This window comes from Vigna unguiculata, chromosome 7, assembly GCF_037176805.1.
Source record: "Vigna unguiculata cultivar grain cowpea cultivar isolate G323 ecotype 2 chromosome 7, ASM3717680v1, whole genome shotgun sequence".
Lineage (NCBI taxonomy): Eukaryota > Viridiplantae > Streptophyta > Magnoliopsida > Fabales > Fabaceae > Vigna > Vigna unguiculata.
The window spans coordinates 29,830,185-29,850,437 of record NC_140798.1 but is presented as its reverse complement, the minus strand read 5'-3'; the positions used below and the strand labels follow the sequence as shown (position 1 = coordinate 29,850,437).

At 30.1% G+C, this 20,253-nt stretch overlaps 1 protein-coding gene across 1 annotated transcript; it reads left to right on the top strand.

The window, feature by feature from the left end:
* Window positions 1-580: 580 nt before the first annotated feature.
* Window positions 581-7,893, top strand: PARP2 (poly(ADP-ribose) polymerase). The gene is made up of 17 exons (XM_028079642.2): window positions 581-742; window positions 817-1,074; window positions 1,426-1,507; window positions 2,109-2,344; window positions 2,628-2,754; window positions 2,993-3,048; window positions 3,418-3,491; window positions 3,696-3,742; window positions 3,890-3,939; window positions 4,209-4,271; window positions 5,004-5,084; window positions 5,341-5,451; window positions 5,606-5,681; window positions 5,798-5,940; window positions 7,010-7,083; window positions 7,469-7,574; window positions 7,683-7,893. The coding sequence occupies exons 1-17, from the start codon at window positions 656-658 to the stop codon at window positions 7,779-7,781; spliced, it is 1,770 nt and encodes a 589-aa protein (XP_027935443.2). The 5' UTR covers window positions 581-655; the 3' UTR covers window positions 7,782-7,893.
* The last annotated feature ends 12,360 nt before the right edge of the window (window positions 7,894-20,253 follow it).

Sequence of the window (20,253 nt, the reverse complement as noted above, 5' to 3'; positions counted from 1 at the left end):
TTTTTTCATTCGTCAAACATGTGAATATATATATATATATATATATATATATATATATATATATATATATATATATATATTTCTTATTTCTATCTATTTAAAAAACTCATTTCCACAATTATGTTTTCTTTCTATTTATTTTCTCCCTTTATTTCACTTTTAATCCAAACAAAACACTCATATATTAAAAAGTAATTACTTTAAATTTCTTAAAGTACATTATAAGTTATTAAAATATTTTCTTTTAAAAGTAGGAGAGCATATCAGTTGAAATTTGACAGTTCACCCGCAAATTTTAAAGTTTATTTGAGTTTTTCTTTAAGTATGCTTTTAATTACAAAATAATAAAAATTTCGTTCGTTAATTGTTTTTCATTTTTTCTAAAGTACCAATAAAAAGAAAACTTTCTCAAACCTTAGTTGTTGAATTGGACGAGAAAGAATCACGTGGACCATGAACTTCAACATTTTCTTTCTGAATTGCAGTTTAGGCCTTGAATTTATTTTTATTTACATATTATTCCAGCGTGCGAAGCACACCTCACCTGTCAAGCGCTGGTATAAAAGCGGCGTCGTATGCTACAAACATGGTGGGAAGCTTCAAAATTGAAAGCTGAGTGAGTAAAATTACGGTAACCATTCCATTTCCCTCTAAAATGGCGTCAAGTAAAATGAGGGTGGAAGAGCTGCGAACGGAGCTTCACAACCGTGGACTCTCCATCACCGGAACAAAACCCACTCTGGTACTCTCTAGCCAAATTCACACTCATTCACTCTTTCTCTTCTTTCTCTATCTCTGATGCTTCCATAATTCCAGCTGCGTAGACTTGAAGCTGCTCTTCGCAAAGAAACTCAAAATGCGACGAGTGAAGCTGATGTTAGTTCCCCTCGTAGAACTAGAAAGAGAGCTAGGGATTCTCAAAATCAGGATTCTAATCACTCCCAACAAATCGAGGTTGCAGAGGAGGCAAAAGAGGAAGAGGTGAAGATAGTGACGGCAACCAAAAAGGGCGTGGCAGTTCTCGATCAGTATCTTCCGGATTCTGTGAAAACGCGCTATCACGTTCTGCGACTGGTATGCTTAGTAGCAACTGCGAGGCTTAGTTATTCTAACATCCACTAAAATTTTTGAGTAAAAACATATTTTTGACATCACTATTTCCTTGAACATTGTCGTGCTTCAGGATTAAAAACGTATTTAAAAAAAAGTGAGAATATATGTCTTTCTAATTTACGGAGCCAAATGCGGTTTATTCAAATTTCAGACGTTAAAAACATAATTAAACCTGATTGCAATATTAACTTAGCCATGTTGTTCCATTTTGTTGTTATTGTCGTCTGTCATGTGCTATCATTTTGCTGATTGGCGGTGGTTTCTTAGTGTGTTTAAGGCTCACGTGTTTTGGTACGCTTTTGAACAATGCAGGGTGGTGATGTCTATGATGCCATGTTGAATCAGACAAATGTCAGCGACAACAATAACAAGTTCTATGTGATTCAAGTTCTTGGTTAATTTCAATTCCATCTGCCTATTGATGATTTATGATAGCTTTTTGTTGATGCGTTGATTTATTGCATTGGTTAACTGGTTGAGACTAGTGGTTCTTTATAGCTGTCGAATTTTGTTAAACTTCTTTATAAGCATTTTTGCAGGAAAACAAAATTAGAAGTAAAATGTATTGAGTTTCTCCATGGACTAAAATCTATTTAGGAACCTTATCTTTTCAAAAGTTAAATGAAAATGCTTTTATGAAAGTTAAGTACGTTATTTGATTTTAGCTTATGCAACAGTTCAGTTCATTTTATTTCTTATTCTCTTCCAGTGCAAGTGCTAACAAAAAAGTTTATCCTAACAAAGCCTAACAATAGTTTGGAGGAGCTTCTCTATCCCCCACAATTGTGGGGTTGCTTTTTATCTTTCATTTTATAATATCAGATGATTACTTGAGAGAGATATGAAAGTTTGATATCAGTTATCTCCAACTCAACTAGTTACGAAAATTTGTTGCTTGAGTTGTAGAAGACTTGCTTTGCATAATGCTTAAAAAGCAACCTTTTCTGTTTATTGCACTGGTTTTTCTGACTGCCTATATCAATTTATTTTTTCAGAATCGGATAGTGGCGGTGAATTCCTTGTTTACAATAGATGGGGAAGGGTAGGTGTAAAGGGCCAAGACAAGATACATGGTCCTTACAAATCATGTGAGAGAGCCATTCAGGAGTTTGAACAAAAGTTTTTAGCCAAGACCAATAATGCTTGGTCCGATAGGGATAGTTTTGTTAGCTATCCTAAAAGTTATGCGTGGCTGGAAATGGACTACAGTGGCAAGGAAAATGAATCCACTGTGAGTTATGCGACTCTATTCCTCTTGCTGTATTTTCTTTTGCTTCATATAACTTGATGTGCATTTTGCAATTAAATGGGGTCCACTTGCTACTAATTGTGAAGTTAGTTCACCGTCTCTTTTGCATAAAGACATTTGTATACACTAAATTTCCCTTTTTCTCATTCTATGGTAAATTTTACTTAGTATTTTGTTTTACTTGGAGTGTTACTGGTGGATGGGGAGCAAAAGGAGGAGAAACTAATTCGATCCGCCATTTTAAACACTTGGATCTTGTTTTTAGGTTACAGAAAATCCTGATCGTGCTTTAGGAAAGCAGCCTCAGGAATCTAAACTTGAACCACGCGTTGCAAAATTTATATCTCTTATTTGCAACGTGAGCATGATGAATCAGCAAATGATGGAAATAGGTTAGTTAATTATTGCTTCTTTTCCCTCATGTAGGATGAGTTACGCCATATGATTCAAAAGCATGTTTGATATATTCTGTTGATTAATTTAAAGCAACGATATGTTTTCCTTAGATGTGTTAAACAATTGACAGTAGTCAACAGTCATTATCATGCATTTGAATTCCTCATTCTAGAATTGTGATATAGCCTCATTCGATATTCTTGACGTGCATTAACTGTGAGATCTTTACTTTAGGGTACAATGCAAACAAGTTGCCCCTTGGAAAACTTAGCAAATCAACAATTTTAAAGGTAGGCCAAATATTTGTTAATATCGTTGAGCTTTTGTTATTTTTCCTTTTATATTTGTGTAATTCAATGTATTGTCTGTGTTCCTGTGTGTGAGAATAGAAAGATTCATTCATTTGTACAACGAGCCTCAATTTTCATATATTTTTATTAAAAATCCTTTTGACTTCAATCCACTTCTCTTTTGCTTTTTAGAAACTAATAAAAACAAAGAACTTACAAAACACATGGTCATTTAGCCTTGATCATAGTGCAAAAGTTCTCTTGGATGGAGATTTGGTTGTTTTCATCTTTCTGCGAACTGCTATAGCATTTCAACTTTCATATCTTGTCTTGTTGAGAGATTAACTGTATATTTTGTGAACTATTAAGGGCTATGAAGTTCTGAAAAGACTTGCTAATGTGATTGATAAAGGAGACAGGAAAGTGATGGAGCAATTAAGTGGGTACGGAATTTGATGTTCGTTTTTATTTTCCTCGTCCTATGCTTTACTTTTCTTTTTGGATGCTTGCCTTCTTTATTTACTTTTGAACGAGATGTGTGCTGTTTACCTATGTTATAAATCATTTTCTGTCATTTGAGGATGGAATTTCTTGCTTTAAAGATATTGGAAAACTAATTTTATGATTGGTTTATTTGCTTGTTGCAGAGAATTCTACACTGTAATTCCACATGATTTTGGATTCAAAAAGATGTGTAAGCTGTCTCTCTCCTTCTCATTCGTCTAAAGAACACATGCAAAGGTTTATTTCATAATGTTGCTAAATCATAAAAAAATCCTCTTGGTGGCTATGCACTCTCTTTTTTTAGAGGAATACTAATATGAAAATATGAATATGGCAGCTGTTTTTGTAATCGACACCCCTCAGAAGTTAAAACGCAAGTTAGAAATGGTAATCCTTTTTTCCCAGATGCATTTGTTGATCTAGTTATTTTGGTTGTCCATAGATTATGATAATTATTTTCTTACATTTTGGATGGTGGATTCTCTTACAAGGATTGTTATATACATAATTTATGTACTTCCATTTATGACATTATTGGTACCTTCCTCTTGTCCTCTTATGATCAACTTCCATCATCTTCTTACAATTTTTCTAGAAAAAGAAACTTATAACTTTGTTTGTTTAACCATTGACATTAATTGTCTCCTTAATCAAAGGTTGAAGCTCTTAGTGAGATTGAGGTTGCCACAAAGCTTTTGAAAGATGATGCAGAAGTGCAGGTATGTCCATATCTGGAATTTTTGAAGTCTTTTCAGTGTTTTTCCTGGGATGCTTAGGTTAGTTATTACAGTTACAATATCCGTGTCACTTTAAGCTACAAGGATAAATTAAATATGTAATGAAGCTTGATGCTTATGATATAGGCTGTAACTGAAGTTTAGTTATCGTAGATAATAGACTCATCTTTTTTCCTAAAAAATAGTAGTTATTATTTATCATTATATTGTAATCAGAATCAAAACATAAATGTGTACTGCTGAGAAGAATTTTCTTAGGTAATTCCAAGTATTCAAACAAAAGAGTTCAAGGGCTATAATGGGTGCTGAAATTATGATGGAAATTCTAATTCTTTAACATTAAAGATTAAACTAATTTACAAAGTATCATTAGGATATATTTGATTTGTCCTTGATACCACATTTTGAACAAGATATTTTGTAGTTGTATTTTTAGGTTTGGTGGACCGGTGTCCAATATTTATCACAAACAACCTAAATGGATTTGCTTTCTCTGGAAAATATGTATTTGTAGTTTTGCATCCATTTAATGAATTTATAGATGTAATGTATTATTTAGCACAGTTCTGTATATCCAGGAAGTGCCCTTTTGATAATAATATCCACTTCACCAATGAATGAAATGCATTGTTGTTTTGATTGTGGTAAGTATTTCCTTCAATTTTAAATAGCCACCGGTTTAGGCTCATTATTGTAATTCTGGATTTGCTGTAGGGAGATCCCCTGTATGCTCATTATCAACGCCTTCATTGTGAACTGGTACCTGTTGAATTTGGTTGCGCTGAATTCTCCATGGTAAACAACTATGCCGTATTTAGGGTTTTGTTTTAAAATTAAAAGGTTATTACTATGATAGAAAAATGCTAAGAAAGGAAAAGTGAATTCTAAATGGTGATATCATTCTTTCCATCTGACATGAAAAATTTTTTTGTTCCTAAGCATAAAAATCGTGCTCCAATATTGCTTACTTCAGTCCTTAAATTTGACCTGTTGCTGGCGCTTTAGTTCTTTGGTCCTGACAATATCATCTTGTCCCTTTTGATGTCACCAGATTGAAGAGTATATGAAGAACACTCATGCAGAAACACATTCAAACTATACTGTGGAAATTGTTCAAATATTTAGGGCATCAAGAGAAGGCGAGGCTGAACGGTACAGAAAGGTAACACTGGCTAATGCATGATTAGTTATGGATCTTTCTCAAATTTTGTTCTACTAGGAATATATTTTTTTAATTAAAAGTTTGTTTCGGTTTATGATATAACGTATATATTTTGACCTTTTGCATTGAGGAAATTGCTTTTTGACTGTGACAGTTCGCTAGTACAAAAAATAGGATGCTTTTGTGGCATGGTTCTCGGCTCACAAACTGGGCTGGAATTTTATCTCAAGGTCGTTTCTTCTTTTATCAGTAGTTTTTTGGTTTGCGAGCATGTGCAAATGGAGTATAGATATTATATTTTTTGATGCACCATTATCTGAGTCTGAGATGGAGATACCATTGTCAGGTTTACGCATAGCCCCTCCCGAGGCACCTGTAACTGGCTACATGTTTGGAAAGGGGGTGTACTTTGCTGACATGTTCTCAAAAAGTGCAAATTATTGCTATGCTACGGGTACTGCTAAAGATGGGGTGCTCCTTTTATGTGAGGTTGTTTCTTGTTTAATGAAAGCATTGCTACATTACTAATATATGTGCTCTCAGAAATGAGGACTGAAACACCAATTATCAATTTAACCAATTGGTGGTACATGTCAAACATTATTTGACAATTATAACAGCCCGAGTTTGAGAAATTTTCACTTTTGTTACCTTATGTTTCTGGAATATAATGAGAATATATGCAAGATTCTATTTAGAAGATCAATCTTACGATATATTTTTCATATATTTTTCATGGCTTAATTAGTAATTTGGCTCCTATATTTGTTTTAGTCTCTACATTTGTTTTTTATTCAATTGATTCTCAATATTTGTTAAATAGAGTCAGGATGGTGTTTTCCGTTAAATTGGTGTTAATATTGTTTGGAAGGTGACCATATGTCAATCTAGATTTAATTAGTAATTTTGTTTCTATATTTAGACCTATGATTTATTTGTTTCCATAAATATTTCTGACTCAATTGAGTTCTTATATTATTTAAATAGAGATAACGTGGTCAATTATGTAAAATCAACGTTAACATTGTTAGGAGGTGATCATATGTGAGTGGAAATCCTCTTCTTCCTCCCTAACTCTTCTCTGGCGACACAATTCCACTGAGATCACCTATTTCAGATCCAAGTTGTAATTTTTGGACACATGAACCTAGTTGAAAATAGACGCATTAACCTAGTTGTGGTTTTTGGATTTGTTCCTAAGATCCATGGAGGACAATGCGGTTAAAAAAAAGATCACATTGTCTTCGTGTAAAAAAATATAGGAACATAATTGAGTTAGAAGAAAATTATAGGAATAAAAATTATTAGTTAAGCTTTTATTGGACTGACATGTGAACAATGTTAATGCCAATTTAATGAAAGTGATCACAATAACTCTATTTAATAAATACTCAGTTGAGTAAAAAACAAATATATGCACCTAATTACTAATTATACTTATTTACCATTGATAAACATCTCTTCAAAAAGTTTGATTTATATTATCTTCTTTATTGTCCAATATGTCAATATTGAACCAATTATCTAGTAAACATTCTTTATTTACTTTATTTTTTAGGTTGCACTGGGAGAGATGGCTGGGCTTCTAAATGCCTGCTATGATGCCGATCAGTTGCCTGAAGGAAAACTGAGGTTTGTTCTCCAATTTTGCAACTCTCATTACTCTCTTCATACAGGCACATTCATTATTATTTGTTAAATTTAGTTTAAAATAAACTAAATTGATTATAAGAGCAGCTAAAGAGGTAGCGGTACCCACTATTTTCAATGAGTCTGGCATGGATTTCAATCAATGATAGTGTGTAACACATTTTTCATTGTAATTCAATGACAAAATCTATATTGATCAATTGGCTGATGTAGTTAACCAAAATAAAATGAATATTTATGCCTTCATGTAAGTTCAGTTAGCATAACAAGTTTCCAGCTATCCTAGATCCCATTTGACCCCACCCAATAAATGTACTACATTTTGCTTTACAAGTTAATTTATATACTTGACAATCTCATACTGCAGCACAAAAGGATTAGGAGCTACTGCTCCTGATCCCTCAAAAGCACGGGAACTTGAGGATGGGCTCGTAGTTCCCCTAGGAAAGCCTGAAAAAAATTTATGCCTCAAGGTATGCATTTTAATATGAAAAAAATTAGTTTTTTATTAGCAGGGAAGTTTGTTGATGATTGTCATGATTTAATACTTCCTATTTATTCTCTATCACTTTGTATTGCAGAGCGAACTACTGTACAATGAATACATTGTTTATAATGTGGAGCAGATTAGGATGCGATATATTGTTCACGTAAATTTCAATTTTAAGAATAGAAGGTAGCGGCTAAATTATTACCATGTTATTTGTGTATTTTATCATTTCCTAACAATAATTATCGATGTAAAATATTTTTACCATGTGAGTCAAAGGATAATTGCTGGTTTCGTTCTTATCTTTAGTAATATTTTAAGCCAAAAGAATCAAATGGAAATTAGGATGGCAAAACTAAGAAAGGTAAGGGCTACAAATAAAATCACTAAATAGAGCGACATTTGGTTTTGATTCTTCAATTTCTTTGTTAGTTTTAGTTGTCGTATTCTTTTTATAAATAATGATACGCTATTTATTCGGTGATGATGTACATCTCTTTTTCTGTCATAAAAATACATGCTTTGCTCCTTTCTACTTTCTTTTCTTTTACTATGTGCAAGAACTTTCTACTCTTACTATTTTTTTATCCTCACCTATACAATATTTCTGCCACATTTATATTATATGCTACATATGGCATTTTATGTTATTATGTTAACATATTTTTGTACTATATCAATAACACTACATAAATAAAAGATATTAATTTAATCCTATAAAAGACCTTTTTTAGGATACTACATAAGCAAGCTAAAAATTAAAAGACTAATAATTGCTTTTATTTTCAAAACTTATTTAATATGTAGTTTTTCAAAGGGTAAAATTGATAGTGTATTTTTTCTCCATTTTTTTTCTTTCTGGGAACCATGTTAATATAGATTTACTATCAATCAGCTTATATATTGGATTATTATTTTTGTTATTATTATTATTATTATTATTTAACAAAACAAATAAACAGATAAACGTATGAATAACATTTTAAGATATGTAAACATCTTTTAATTGCAACTATTTTCGCGAACGTTCAACAAAGTTACCCTGTCAATAAATATTTTTGTTATTCTAAATTCATTTGTTTTGTTTTAATAAATAATTTTGGCGCATGTTATAATTACCTATCATTTATATTCTATATTGCAATGTAACATTGAGAAAAGTTATTAAAGTGTTGTATTCTGGTTTTTCTATATGAGAGGGCAAATTTTTTATAGCTTAAAAGAAAAGAAGTCCTTGACCTCAAAACCAACATTATGAACTTACTTTGCTCTTCATCACTTAAACACCATTCTTTACATAGCTTGTGACGCTAATATAGTATAAGGATAACTTCAAAAGGTATTTTTAATTAATGCATAACACTAAAACTAATTTATTATACCCTTCCTCCTCCTTAGGGAAGACACAATCGTACAACAAATCACAACATTCTAAGATAAAGAGATTAAAAAATACGTTTTTTTTTTTAAAAGATGGACAACTGTGTATACTAACTTTTTTTAAACAGAAGACCTATTTATAAATTAGCCTACTACAATAAGAGGCTTTTATTTTAAGGGTCTCACAATTTATGTTATTTGTTTATTAATTATTTAATTAATAATTTTTTATTTTCCGTTCATAATCCTTATTACTTTTGAAATATACGACCTGCCTTATGATTCGTATAAGAAATCCATCGATTAAATTTTCATTATACTTTTTCTTTATCTCCTGACATAAAATATACAACCCATTCGTCTTTTTCTAATTAACATATTTTTATAATCATCTTAGTTATTTAGTTATTATAAACATCATCACTCAAATAACTTTTTTCCAATTTTTCGGATGCCACTTTTTCTCTAGTTTACTCAAATCTTTGTTACAGTTATTTTGTTTAATTCATTATCTATTAATTTTATTATTTAAAGATGTGAAGTTGATTGTAACTCTCGTAATTGTCACGGCAATCTATTTTTCCACTTATAATTTGCATATTAATGTGAAGTCCTTTTATAATTTTATACACTATCATTCTATAAATAATTGATATAAAAGGAAAAAAGCAACTTACAGTATAAAAAATAATTTTTTATCATCAAGAAGATACATGTTTTAAATGGAATTGCAGTTAAGTTCTACTACTAAAATCAATTTGATCAGAAATAGTGTGAGTTTGGAAGAGTGAATAAGAATTAGAATTCTCATTTAAATCTTTTGTCTTGTTCATCTACTTTATCTTTATAATACATTGGACATCGATTTTGATATTGTAAAATTTATTAGAAACCTTTTTAATGTACCAATGAGAACATTCAACTACATTGGCTACATACCCTGATTGTCTAGTATTCAGAAAATTCATACCTTATGATTAGTTTCAGCATGGACCCCTGGTTGGCCAAATGGCCCACAATCATGAACCATTTTTAATTCAAGAACATTTTTCTTAATGACATTAATGCATATAGGGTTGGGGGAACGAGAGTAATTCAAAGCATTAAAATCACATAGGTAATTGGATTTTTTACTGGTTTTCTTTGGAAAATACACGGATGATAATTAATTTTACAATTTTAAAAGATACTAAAATTATCTTTAAAGTACCAACACAATGTGTTTTTAATGCTTAGTAAAGGACAACACAAAAAAATTCAGCAGAGAAATCAGACTCGTAATCAAGGGTTTAATATGTTTTTTGTCCTTTAAATTTTAGTGAAAATTAGAATTAGTCTCTCTTCAAAACTTTAGTCCAATTTAGCTCTCCAACTTTAGATATGTGTGAATTTAATTATTCTAACCAAATTTTGTTAAATTTATCTGATGTTTCAAACGTATTTCATGATAATTTATTAGTTAATATTGAAACGAAAATATGTCAAACAAGGTTAACAATTCAATTATTATATGGAAAATTGTTTGAAACGTTAAATAAATTCAACAAAATTTGGTTAAAAGGAATAAATATAAATATTTATAAAATTAGAGGACTATATTGGATTAAAGTTTCAAAGAAAAACTAAATTGGACTAAATTAGGGTGTTTTTTGTTAAAAGAAATAAAAATATTAGTAATAAAATTAAGAGTTTAACATGATTTTTTTTTATTGAATCCTGTTTGAAAAACTTTACTAGTTTAGCTGGGGTGAAACATAACATCGTGTGATACTTGGAAATTTTGGTAAGTTTGGTACTTCTATCCAGAAATTCTGCGTCTATGTTAATATGCTTACACTCATTTACTATATTGACAAAAAAAGTGAAATAATTATTTTGAATTTTTTAAATGAGAAAATGTTTGGATTGGAAAGGAAAATAAAGATGAGAAAATGAGATTGATTAACATTTTATTGGAAAATTTATATTAGATGAGATGACTATTTTTTTATAATATTCTATTAATTATTATTTTATTATAATAAATAAATATGTGAATATTAATAAAAAAAACACATAATTTAAAAATATAATCAATTATATCTTAATATATAATGTAGATATAAAAATATAATCAACATAACTGATTATATTATAATAATACATCATTAATTATCGTAAAAACATAATCAAACGAAAATCTTTGCTCTCACATAAAAGAGAGTTACGTGACTTTTTATTCTTAATTTTCATGTTTATTTTATTTTAATTTTCACATTCTTCGATCTTTCTCTCCGCACAACTGCGCCTTTCCTTCCATTGATCCAAAGAGAGTGTAAAGATAAATAGTCTCTGTTCCTCCCATCATCTCATATACAAAAACTGCACTCTTTGTTTGCCATAGCACTCTCCGTAGTCATTTGCTTATATAAAAAGTTATATCATTTTGTTTTGTTCATAAAAATTTGATCTAAACTTAAATTGCTATTGAAAAACAAAAATGAAAAGACTCCCAGAAAAGGGTATTTAATATACATCTAATTGCCTGATTAGTGAAGAATCTGAATGCAGAAAAAATTCTCATTTCTTATTTATATGTTTCTATTCATTTATGATGTTTTTCCCTAGTTGGTTTTGGTAGAAAGAGTTTTGTTTTTGTGTTCTGTCTTGGAACTGATAAGATAGACCAAAATCTTAGTTATTAATACATAACCCTCCTTAGACGATAAAAAAACTATGAAACCTTACCTATGATGAGTAGTAGTGTAGGTATTTGTTCCATACCTGCAAATTATTGAAAGAAGGTGTTTCAGTCCCACGTGAGTGGTGAATGCAAAGGTTGAAACATTTGATGATGTCCGAAACATAAGGGGTAAAGAAGGAATGGCTTGTTTTGTTATGTTGCTGTTCCTTTTTCCGAAGCATAGTCAAAGACATACATCAAGTGCAGTAGAATTTTAGCAGCTCGGGAGCATGATTGAGTTTCAAAAACCTTTGAACAGTGGCAGTGCCTCACCAAATAAAGCATTTACCACATACCAAGTGCAGAGTGCACACGCCAATATTAAAGTCCTTAGATTTGATAATGACCTCATCCAGAATCTATGTTCTTCTCCCACAAGATATATAGATAAAAGCATGGCCAATTTCTTAACCCATAACTGCTCCGATCCATATTCAATACATCACCCTCCCCCTACAACCACTTCATTGCTTATTCAATGCATCAGACATGGTACATGCAAATTTTAGAAATCCACTTTCATTTTTCCCTTCAACCATTCTGCATAATTAATTCATTTCACCCTGCACTCAACCCAACACCAAAGAGTAATGATGAACTGCGTAAGTGTGACCTATGGAGAAACTCAACTAGGATTTAAACCATTGCCGCACGCCAAGCTTCTCGCATGCTATTCGTTAGACTTTGCAATGTTTCATTACACCTCTTCCCCCAAAAGATCAAAAGCCGATTTTGTCAATGAAAAACGTCTCAAAATGTAAAAAGAAGAAAATTGTATTTAAATTGAGTCCGACTTGACTCTAAACAATGTATAAGAAGAATTTGAAGTAGTATCAGGACTGATTGTTGCTGAATGCAAGGTTATTATCAGATAGGGAAGTTGTGTAGGAGTTTTGTGAGTCGGGCACAGAGGCTAATGAATAAGTTGTGAATTTGATGTCCTTGATGGGTAGTTAATGTTAGGCTTTGAAATTGTTGGAGTGTAGGGTGTGTTAATTAAAGAGCTAAGAACTTAGGGAAGAAAAGGTAAGAGTCTATTAGGTGTAGGGAATGATACGAAGCTAGGGAAGCTCCGAACTTTCTCTAAAACTCACACATGCCATGCCATGCCATACTCAAAAACTTGCGGCCAACACGCAAAGCCTACGTGCACTCATACATTATTCTTCTCTATCTCCCTTCTTTGCCAACCAAAAGGGTAACCCTACATGGGGGTGCCCCTTATGGATGCATGTGGGCCCCACCACTCTCTCTGCTCCAGTGAACCTCAAATGAGCAAAGGGGTTCCTCACTTTTTTATGAAATCAAGGCAGACAACACTCCAATGGCCTTTCCTTCGATATCCCCTTCTTTGAATTTCTGTGTATACACTGCCACACTTGTTTTTCTTTTTCCTCATTTTCATCTCCACTCCAAATCACATTCACTTCTGTCATAATCACTACTACTAATCTTTTCATAACATGCAATAATACAAAGCTTTTACTTTTCCACAGAAAAATGTTGTCAGTTCTTTCGTACAAATTCAAAATTTTCATTCACATGTCACATGAATATTAAGTACGACTATAAACATGTAATGCTATGTTACGTCCAAAGTAGGATTGAATCACCTTCTTATGTCTTTCACATTCCCTTGTTGCTCCTGCCACGTTGCATACATAAACCTCTTCTGTCTCCCCCCCTCTCTCTCTCTCTCTCTCTCTCTCTCACACACACACATGCACTCAAGTTGCTACTTATAAATACTGAGCCTCCACCACCACTCTTTCATACTCACTCAAGGTGTGCAGTGATTTTCGTTCACTGGGTGAGAAGCTCCTTGTTGGAGAAGCAGGGCACGTGCAAGTGTGCAATTCTTAGCTCTCCTAAACGCCATGGAACCAATTTGCACGTGCTCCCCTTCTCCAACACGACTTCCTCACCCTCCCTTGCTCCTCTTTCTCTGTCACTCAACAGAACCTACCACCACTGTGAGGTAATTGCTTTCCTTCTGTCTTCTTTGTTATTATCCCACGTAAATTCAGTTCCAAATTCACATCATGATTCTTGTTGTTGTTGGCAAGAGTGTGAAGGATATCAATGCTACACTGTGATCTCAATAAAGGAAAGATTAGTTACCGTTTTATCTTACTATGAACAGTAATTTCGTTACATCACCAAGTTATCTAGAAAGTGTAACTCTGGATGTTTAAGCAAGAATAAGAACACATATTTTTCATGCTCTAAAGGGTGTGAATTAGTTTATAGCTTGAAAGTGGATGCACATTTTCCGCGCTTGTAAGCATTTTCTGAAGTTGATCATATAGATTTGGTTGATTCAGCATTGTTGAGTCTGTGAGCGAAACTTAACAGGAAAATGTAACTGATGAGGTAGCTGACATAACAGCGGGGCCATGGAGGATGAGGTTGTTTTGAGTGTAATAGAGGAAAGTTATAATTTGCAAGGCTTGTAGTGTAATCCGAAATGATGAAACATGTTAATGACTCGGTGGTACGACAGTCTAGCTGTACAAATATTTTCGCTGTCAAAGAATCTTTATCATTTATTTAGGCTTATGGTTTGGTTTGTTTGGAAGATCTTAAACCATGCATGAAAAATTTCATAAGAATGAAGAGTTAAAATAATAAGTAATCACTATTTGGTGTGACAAAAGATTGAAATAGTATGAAGAACAAGTAGGGGTAAGTAGGGGCAGTTAGTGGATGGTTCGACCAGTTTAAGATTTGGTGAGTCTTTTCGATTAAATTGTATTAAAGAAATGTTTTTTCTTTTATTATCTACCGTCAAGTGTAAGAAAGATGGTTAATTAGGAGTGGGTCAACTGTTCTGTCTTGTGCCTGCACTATTCATTTGCAGGAAAATTCTTCTGGAAAAACAACATGGCTACAAGGTTCGGAAACCACAGTTCTGACTGGAGATTACGATGATTTCTTACCGTTATGTGAAAATGTAAATGTACAGTGCTATTTCTCTCTACAAATACGTGAAATAAATTAAAAATAAGAAGACGAGTGTAGGAAAATATAAATGGGCATTGAAAACAGATAAAATATTCATGACAAAGATTTATTTATTTTGATCTGTTTCTAATACTCGTAATCTAAAATAACAATTTTGTAAATGCATTAAAATATTAAAAAAAAGTTATAATTTTAATTGATAACTAGTTGTTAATGTTAACTTGAGCATCACGACTAAGTCCTTTCCATATTTATATCTCATCTTTTTCACATCTTTATGCTTATGCTGAAATATGAAAATATCCTTAAATATTTTTTTTAAACAACACTTTCTATGTGTTATAAAGGCTACCATATCAATAATACACTTTGTATTTTTATATTTTCACCTCAAAATCATCACTAACGTGAGATTTAACCAAAGATTATTTCAGAACTGTTTTGTAATTCACTAAGAAATGCATTCATACGAGAAAAAAAATTATATTTTTCTAATATGCTTTTGGTTTTTCAATCTGAAACAAGTTTGGAGAGATTTCAGTGTATCAGATTTATAAGATATTTGAAATATACAGTCGAAAAATGCATTTCAAACTATAAGAATTAGTCTAGGCATATGTAGACATCTCCCACCAACAAACCTTTATCGAGTTTCAATTACTCTCAATTTCTCCCAGTTCGAAAACTAAATTGTATTCAATTAAATACCACAATCCATGTCACAAGTAAATATACAGTCACATCAGTGTACAGTACACGTTATCGAAAAAATGACACGTATATACTGCTATTATCAATTTGAACAGAATTAAGTAAAAAGACTTTATTGAATATTTTTGAAATTTAAAATTAAATTAAACAAACAAATTAAAAGTAGGATCAAATTAAAAAAACTAAAAAAAATCAAATGACTATTTAAACCTAATAATATATACTTTTATTAATAATAAAATAAATAATTATAATAATATCTCAATAATATAAGCTACAGATTTAAGAAAGTTTTGATCTTAAATGTTAACATTTTATGGAAAATAAAAATAATTTAAATTATCTTTATTTAGTATAAATAAATAATGGGTTAGGTCTTTCAAAAAATATTTTCGAGATATAATTGACACACATAAATTGAGTAATTTCATATAGAAAATAGAGCATTATTTTCTGTCTGAAATGTAAGACAATGTATTTGTAGATATTCTTTCTATATATAAGTTTTTTTTTTTCTTACATGATATATTTGAACTTTTATTTATTCTTAACCAACCTATCAAAAACTTGTTCATAAATAGTTTAAATTTTTTTTTTTTCATATAACTCTTACGCAAATTATATGAAACATTTATTTGGACTTTGATTTATTTTTAATTAAGCTATCAAAATCTTGTTTGTAAATAGTTTTCATTTATTTTTCAAATAGCTCTTACACAAATTATATGAAAATGCTTATAATAAAAAATGTATTATTTAATACGGGTTTATATTCAGATTTAATTTTATTATAAATTTTATATTTTTAAACCGCCATAAACTATACTTTATTTTTTTGTTTTAAAATTTCAAAATATTTATATTTCTAATATGTGATTATAATTACACTTTATTTCCTAGTTACAGCTCCTTATTTTTAAGAATGACTTAAATATACATTTGGTTCCTATTTTTGTTGTTTTTATTTAATTTGGTCACCATTTTCGTTTTTGTGTTTAATTATGTCTTCATTTTTGTCAAATTTTGGTCAATTTGATCTTTTTCATTTACTTTGTTTAAATAGTTAACATTTGTGAACATTACATGTCATGTGTCACCTCCTGATTTTTTTGATTTTTTTTAACTTTTAAAAAATTCTTAAAATTTTTTTAATTTAAAAAAAAAAATTCCACGTGTCAAGTCACAATTGTGCCACATGCCAGTGTCACATGTCAGTTTGTGGTTGTATTATTTCTTTTTATTCAATTTAGTCCCGATATTCGTTATTTTTGTTCAATTAAGTCCCTATATTTGTTATTTTTGTTTAATTTAGTCCTAAATTTTGTTAAAATGGAACAATTTAATTTTTAAGATTGACATTATTATTAGTTATTTTTGAAATTCAATTATAAATTATTATATTTAATTATAAATTGAATATAATTATTATATTAAATTGTTAAATAGAATATAATTATTTAAATATTATTAAAATTTAAAAAAATATACATTAATATTTGTAAAATTAACATTTAAATATAAAATAATTAATATTTTTATTGTATTTTATATATTAAAATCTAAAATATTTTGAATATTTAAAATACTTTTAAATATCAATTTTAAAAGAATTTTAGAATATAAATATTAGAAAAAATAATTTAATAATTATATTTTCATAATATTTTAAATAATTATATTCTATTTAGCAATTAAATATAAGAATTTTATTCAATTTATAATTAAATTTAATAATTTATAATTGAATTTAAAAATTAATAAATTAAAATGTCATTTTTAGAGAAAATGTTAATATAATTTGTATAAAAGATATTAAATATGGTGTCAATTTGAGAGGGATAAAATTGATTTATTTTAACAAAAATTGAGACTAAATTGAACAAAAAAATAATACTACCACAAACTGATGTGGCACAAACATTGACATGTGGCATAATTGTGACTTGACACGTGGACAATTTTTTTAAAATTAAAAAAAAATTTAAAAAAAAATAGAAAAAAAAAATCAGGAGATAACACGTGTCATGTACTATTGAAAAGTGTTAAATATTTAAACATCATTAGTGAAAAAGATCAAATTAACTAAAATTTGACGAAAATAAGAACTTAATTAAATACAAAACGAAAAAGATGACCAAATTAAATAAAGATAACGAAAACAAGGACTAAACATATATTTAAACCTTTAAAAAATTATCCCAAAAAAAATTATAATCTGTTATGAATTAATGATTGTCCATTGATTTGATACATTTACTCATATGATTCATTACTCTTTATGGTAAATATTTGTATTAACTAAATTGATTTGTTTCCTTTATGGATTACATATTGTATCTATAAATAGGACTCTTCCTATCAATAATAATACACACATGAGTTGCTCCCTATTCTATCATTCTCTATTCTCTCTTGTTTCTTCTCTTCTCTATTATTTTTCGTCATTCTCTATGTTATTCGCTTTATTTCATAACACGTTATCAGCACGATACTTCAACCAATTGAGGACTAGTGGAAGCTTTTTCTCTATAACAACAGTGCTCTGCGTGTCTCAATCCAGGCTCTTTCTAATCCTTTCTCAAATTATAATTTTACCTTATATTCTTCCTCTTGTGATAAGAATTATTTAACTTTATCAATTCTCATCTTCGTCTTATTATTTTTATTTTTTATTATGACGGTGATTATTATTATTATTAATATTATTATGTTATATGCTAGTTCTAAACGCACGAAAAGTTGCAAAATTTGGATTTGTGACTCTTGATATTACAAGGAAGAATTCCTTATATTGGAATTTTAAATGTTGAAATACATTTATATGCAATTGATATTGGGATACCATTGAATAAAGAAATAAAGCATCTAAGCAATTAATTTGCTCATGGGACAAAAATATTGTGAAAAGAGATTTCACAAATATTATGAATTTATTTCATGCCTATGTATGGCTGGCTGGACAAAGCAATAAAGCTTTTGATGAAAAATCATGAGATCCGCCTAATCTGCTCCATTCCCAGAAGTGAATGCAGCAATCAATATTATGAATTTATTTCATGCCTTTGTATGGCTGAACAAAGCAATGAGCTTTTGATAAAAAATCATGAAACCTGTCCAAATTGGTTCTGTTCCATTCCCAGAAGTGAATGCAACAACATTTTATTTATATTTTCATGATCGATCATGATCTTGATTTTGGACATGGTTATAAAGAAAATTTCAAAGACACATTTTGTCACCAGAAGTGGCACGATAATGTGAAAAAAGGAAAAGGAAAATGTGAAAATATTGATAAAAAGATTAAGGTATATATTATCATTACGATGGTAAAGGCCATTTGAGTTGTACTTATTGTACACCAGAGCATCTTACAAATAACGAGAAGAACATAGAAACACACTTTGCTTATGAAGATGGTGATTCTGATTATGGCCATATGGATGCTACTCATCTTGATATTGTTATTTTCTTTGCTAAAGCAAATGGAAGCATTGATCACCTCATTGATTATGAGAGGTGTTAAAAAAAAAAAAATCTCATATTGATATTTACGTTTATATGAAAAACGAATGTTTGCACTAGTACCAAAAGAATATGTCTTATTGATTGTGCAACAACTTATACAATTCTCAAGAGTAATAAATTTTTCTCTTGTTTGATGATGTGAGACATCGATGCTAGTATTATTTATAGTACTACAAATATATTTGAAGACTCTAGAAGAGCTATTATACTTCTACCAAGAAGTTGAATAGAAACTTATTAAGTTTCAATGATATTTGTCTAAATGGATATTATATTGAGACAAACAATGAAAAAGATATGAAATATCTTTATATCTCTATGATTGAGTTGAAAAAGAAAGTGTATTGGAGAAATTATCAACATTCTCTTATAGTTTGTACTACAAGTTTATTAGTACAATTTAAATGCATGTCATGGTAAACCAGAAGTTTACAAATCAAAATGATTGCCTTGTTTGACATGATTAGTTATTATGATGCGAAAAAAAAAGGGTTGAAAAACTCATGTGAACACGTTTGAAGCGTGGTAGACCTATTGGTTCCAAAGATAAAAACTCTTGAATGAGAAAGGGGGCTAATATGCAAAATAACCTAATCGAAAAGGTTGAAATCCCAAAAGATTCATTTGACATAGTTAATGGTTCAGTTCCAGAAGAACCTCAGGTACCTGAAATGGTTGAAAATGATGAGATCTCAATAAATTATGTCATGAATCATATAATATGGAACCAAAATGAAGTTAATATTGACGAAACTTTTACTTATAACATAGCGATGAATGCTATGAATGACAATGAGGATCAATAAGCAATGATCAACAAAAGATTGTCGGCAAGGAAAAGATTGACCAAAATGAAAATATGCAAAGAAGCATAATTATATTTGTTTGCTAAACGAAAGGTTTTTGGACGTGTAGTTCGCACTCCTGATGTTGTGAAACCCATTGGGTACATATGGATTTTTGCGCAAAAATCAAATTAAAAATGATGAAATTGTTAGATACAAAGCATAATTGGTTGCTCAAGGTTATTCATAAAACCTTGTATTGATTAGTGAAAAAACATGTTCACTAGTATTGAATGCAACAACATTGCAATATTCGATTATCCTAGTTGCACAACAAGGTTTGCATTTACATCTAATGAATGATGTTACAACCTATTCGTACGGTTCTTTTGAGAATCATATTTATATGAAAATCCCTGAAGGATTTTATTTGCCCAACAAGACAAATTCTAAAGAGGGTTATTCAATAAAATTGAACATGCTCTTTTATTGATTAAAGCAAGGATGTGTGTGGTATAACCATCTTATTGAGTTCTTATTAAAATAAGGATATGGAAATGATCCTTTTTGTCCTT

Bases quoted from the DNA above. Each gene is read 5' to 3' on its own strand.
- PARP2 (XM_028079642.2), top strand. From the start codon at position 656: ATGGCGTCAAGTAAAATGAGGGTGGAAGAGCTGCGAACGGAGCTTCAC. The intron at 3,492-3,695 runs GTACGGAATTTG...TGCTTGTTGCAG, and splicing joins GTGATGGAGCAATTAAGTGG to AGAATTCTACACTGTAATTC. The intron at 5,085-5,340 runs GTAAACAACTAT...TGATGTCACCAG, and splicing joins GTTGCGCTGAATTCTCCATG to ATTGAAGAGTATATGAAGAA.